Here is a 4,465-nt window from a genome sequence, read left to right on the forward strand (position 1 = left end):
TCTCTCTCTCTCTCTCTCTCTCTCTCTCTCCAGGCTTACAGAGATCAGGGACAGGATGGGACAAATCACAGAGGAGATCCGGCAGCTGGAGCAGGACTCAGAGGAAGCTCAGGGTAACACTGGATCGCAGCTTTCAGCTTTCCATTCCTCCCTAATGCACGCTTTTAAATACGTCACATCTCTTATCTTGTAGCAGACTTTGTATAAACCAGGTGTTCATTGTCAATCTCGTTTTCTTTTTGAATGTATCGAAGGCTGACACGAACTATCATTTTTATTAACCATTAATCTGACGATTATGTTCTTAATTAATTGCTTGGTATGATATGGAGGAACATGCAGATCACGATTTACCAAAGCCACTGATGTATTCTGTCCGACCAACAGTCCAAAACACAAAGATAATACCAGCAGATATTTACATTTGACGCTCTGTAATCATTAAGTTTTGAGATTTCTGCGTCAGTGTGTCGCTCTAAAATTGCTGTAGATTAATTTACTGTCATTCAAATAAGTGATTCATTGTGTCTTTGCCAAACTCGTACACACAAAGTGAAGTATATGACAGTGCTTCCAAATAATATGCATTTGATAATCATATTGAGTAATTATATCATTGCTTGCTAAACTATGTATAATAGTTTCTTTGAATCTGTCCATAAGGGGAGAGTCAGCAGAAATACAAAGAGCTGAAGAGGAGACAGGAGGAAATTGATCGTAAGTTGAACATTTGACAGTTTAAATGAGCAAACCTGAGTAGACATGGATCATAGTGACATCAATAATCACTGCGTTATTTACTCAGTGCCTGATATGATAATGTGTCACTACTGTGGGTATGACTACTGATGCTTTCGTGTATTCAGCAGAACCTCGGGGATGATAAGTCTCGGAGAAACAGTCATCAATACTGAAGATGTACTGTCATAGCAAAGAAACGAGAGGTTACTATTATAGGTTACATATTCTGTATATTGAACTCGTATAATGTGGAGGAACACACTTTGCTGTTTTGGAAACTACCACCAGGTGGCGCAGTCGGCTTCCTTTCATATCATGACGCATCCTGACATAGGAGCATCAATACATCTGCATGACCAGATAGAATCACATATATTATATTATATTATATTATATTATAGTAATAGATTCATTCCCTCCTGTGTTCCAGGGTACCAGGAGTCATTCGAGGAGTCCAGGGCTCAGGAGCAGGACAAGATGACACAGAGTCAGGAGAACATCGTCTCCCTGCTGGAGCACTGCAGCAGAGTGAGGAAGAATGGGGAGAGGTGGAGGAGAGGAGGGTAGGTGCTAGTGAGGAGACACAGAGAAGACTAAGTGTGTCTATCTACGTGTGTGTTTGTAGAACATGTTGAGGCTGCATCAGGTGGATACAGTGACAGCCAGTGAGCTGAGGAACATGCAGGAGGTGCTGGTCAGTAAGGAGACGGAGGTGGTCCAATCAGAGAGCACTGCCAGAGGACTGACAACTGGTAAGTAACACACACACACACACACACTTTGTCCTGGTAAAGTAATACCCCCTTTAATGAACCTAACATGCCAAAGAAGCCAGTGCTCAAACTGTCACTCCACCACCACCCAGAGTCCCAGCGTCTGCAGCAGGACCTGGAGAAGGTGCAGCAGCTGGAGGGGAAGATCACGGGTGAGCTCAGCACCCTGAAGGAGCGCGTCAGAACCATGGAGTCTGAGCTGGTCACCTACCGGGACCTGGACGCCCTGAGGCACACAGCAGAGGAGAAGAAAAAGGTAGCAAGTGCAGCAGAAATGGAGACAAACGGTTCGCTGCATGCAGCTATGAGCTACATGGGCTTTTTTATTTGTAGTTTACAGTGCGGATCTTTAAATGCTGCTGATTAATGGAACACAACTATCTGATTCCGTTGAACTGTTGGCTAACCAAATGTATGTTGCTCTGGTGCAGAGACTGCAGGAGGACCGCATATCGCTGAGTCAGCGTCGGGATTCCTTCAGTCAGCTGTTGGAGGAAATGAACCAGAAATATGAAGCTCTGAAGACGACGCTGCAAGAAAACGAGACTCACGCTCAGGTCAGAGCATCTCACACTTTGCTTAGAAAGACATCACCAATCAGCACAAACTGTAGCTGCAGACATGTTTAAGTGTAGTAAGTGCATGCCATATTGTTTTCATTACAGCTATGATAAAGATTTAATTTATTATGCACCTTATGTGATTATTTTTCACCTGACAAATTGAGGAAAAACTGCAATAAGCACTGACGCGTCGCCTCATCTCTACATTGTCTTAAATTCATCTGCAGTCACTGTCCACACACACTGCTCATCAGATAATGACCTAATTAGCATTTTGACACTAGAATTGTGTGCTTATTTGAACATGGGGGGTTAAAGGTCATGGTCACAGAAGTGGTTCAGGACAGCAGGAAAACCCCTTGTCAGTACTGTTGAAGTGCATGTGTTGTCTCTGTGCTTTATGTTTTAGCTGGCTAACCTTGAGAGGAAATGGCAACACTTGGAGCAGAACAACTTCGTAATGAAAGAGTGTATCCTTCTGAAATCTGCGTCTATCTTTTTACTTCATGTTTTTGATCTTGTTAAAGTGCCGACAACTCATCGCAGGTCTGATATGCGATTGGTCGCTGTAAAGGCCACCTGTTGGTCACAGCAGTGATTCTTTTCCTTAACTTTGCGGATCAGTCATCGCCTCTAAATCTCAGGAGAGTGACTACGCCTCGGTCGCCAAGAACGTCTCCCAACAGGTGGCGGACTACAACAAGAGTCTTATCGACTTCCTGCAGAACAGGAGCTAAATACACATTTAAAACATAAAAAGCATGTTATATTTCAGCTAACGTCATGATAAAGGGGTTATTCCAAAGACAGTTCAATATTCAGTTTTTGATGAAGATGTCACTGTTTTGTCCGTTAGACTCAACTGCTTACTGTCCAAAAATACCTAAATGTGTCTTTGTAGTCGTAGTTTGAAAGTATTTATCTACTATATTTTGTATTTAAATGTATCGGAGCTTTTGCTGTAATCCATGTCACTACTTTGGGTTTCTGTGAACGAGTGCCGCGGTTACTTGAATAAAGACGTTTTGATTGAACTACTGCAGTTTGTGATGTGTGCCCGTTCAGAGTCCCGCCTCCATTGTTGCTTCAAGTTTTATTGATATTGAACGTTGCAAGTCCAGCTTCAACACTTGTCACGGCCCGGCTCAAAAAGTCGTAACATGAGGGAGTCACACCCCCCTCCATAAAAACGGTGTTCCCACCAGGAATACCGACAAACTACAAACAGATTTCATATTTACAGGTTTCATACTACCGGTTGAGTGCATCTCCCCAGCCCACCAATCAATCTCCACTCTGCAACCCAGCAGCTCCAACATGTGGAGAAGCATCTAAGAGTGAGAGCAGAGAAGGAAGGAAGGCCAGAGAGATTACAGTGATATGGTACAGCACATGATGGGAAGCAGGGTTTCCTGGGAGGGCCAGTTCATGCAATGAGCTGCATGAACGAGTAATGAACACCCAGAACTGGAATTTTCCTAATTACCAGCCAACAGAAAACACCAAACCAAACTACCACAAGCGCTAAGCTATAGCCTCCTAAAGGTTCCTCTGACAGACACGCAAAGAGGCAACCCAACTACAACTCAGCTCACCCAACCAAGGCATGAGCTGTAGCGCTGATGTTCCTGAAAGGTAACAGGCCAAGCTACCAACTGGCCTGTCACCACACAAACACCTGTTCACCACATCCCTCCTTTATTACCAACTTGCTTACCCTAATGAACCATTAAAAACCTACTGCCACTGTGAAGCAGCAGTCTTCAGGTTCCACCTGCAAGGCAACTGGGTCCAATACCCAGACACCCAACAGGCTGTGCAATGCTCTTATTACTGAGTCTTGAACTACCCAGAAACCTCAAGAACATGACCATGATCACAAAAACCAGAATACAAAATATGTAGTCAGCAGGAAACACAAGAAACTAGTTTTGATCTGTTAACTAACCCACTAACAGTAAGAACAGCCCATACACAGCTATCACTGCAGCCCGTCCCTCTGACTGCCTAACCAGAGACTAAGTAAGCTCCCCCCTAGTCGTCAGGTGCTGTCTTGTGGTGGTACTTACGCACTAAAACCCGCAGGCTCGGTAAAGCAACCATGAACTGGCAACCCACCTCCAGCCTCGGACGTGCCCCGAGACAACTGCTCTAACCTCTTTCACACCACACTACAGAAACCCCCCAACGAACTCCATAGGGAGTCCGCTCTTCAGCCTAACAGGGACAGACCAGCAGCAATTTACTCACCGTGTATACAGGACCACCTAAACTCTGTTCCACAAAAACCACCAGCATATCACATGCTCAGTGACACAAACACTCTCAGGAACACTGATCACTGCAGCTGCTACAATAACCAAACACAGGACAACAGCCGACTCACCA

General features: G+C 44.5%; 1 protein-coding gene across 1 annotated transcript; it reads left to right on the forward strand.

Annotated features, from left to right (window-relative positions):
• Window positions 1-37: 37 nt before the first annotated feature.
• LOC116379476 (intraflagellar transport protein 74 homolog) lies at window positions 38-3,111 on the forward strand (the record flags this gene model as incomplete). Its single annotated transcript, XM_031841432.1, has 8 exons — window positions 38-113; window positions 664-717; window positions 1,172-1,269; window positions 1,367-1,493; window positions 1,607-1,770; window positions 1,946-2,071; window positions 2,487-2,547; window positions 2,702-3,111. Coding segments are annotated over 8 exons (819 nt in total), but the record flags the coding sequence as incomplete, so codon positions are not given.
• Between the last annotated feature and the right edge of the window lie 1,354 nt (window positions 3,112-4,465).

Source organism: Anarrhichthys ocellatus, unplaced genomic scaffold, assembly GCF_004355925.1.
Source record: "Anarrhichthys ocellatus isolate YVR2014 unplaced genomic scaffold, GSC_Weel_1.0 scaffold4409, whole genome shotgun sequence".
Lineage (NCBI taxonomy): Eukaryota > Metazoa > Chordata > Actinopteri > Perciformes > Anarhichadidae > Anarrhichthys > Anarrhichthys ocellatus.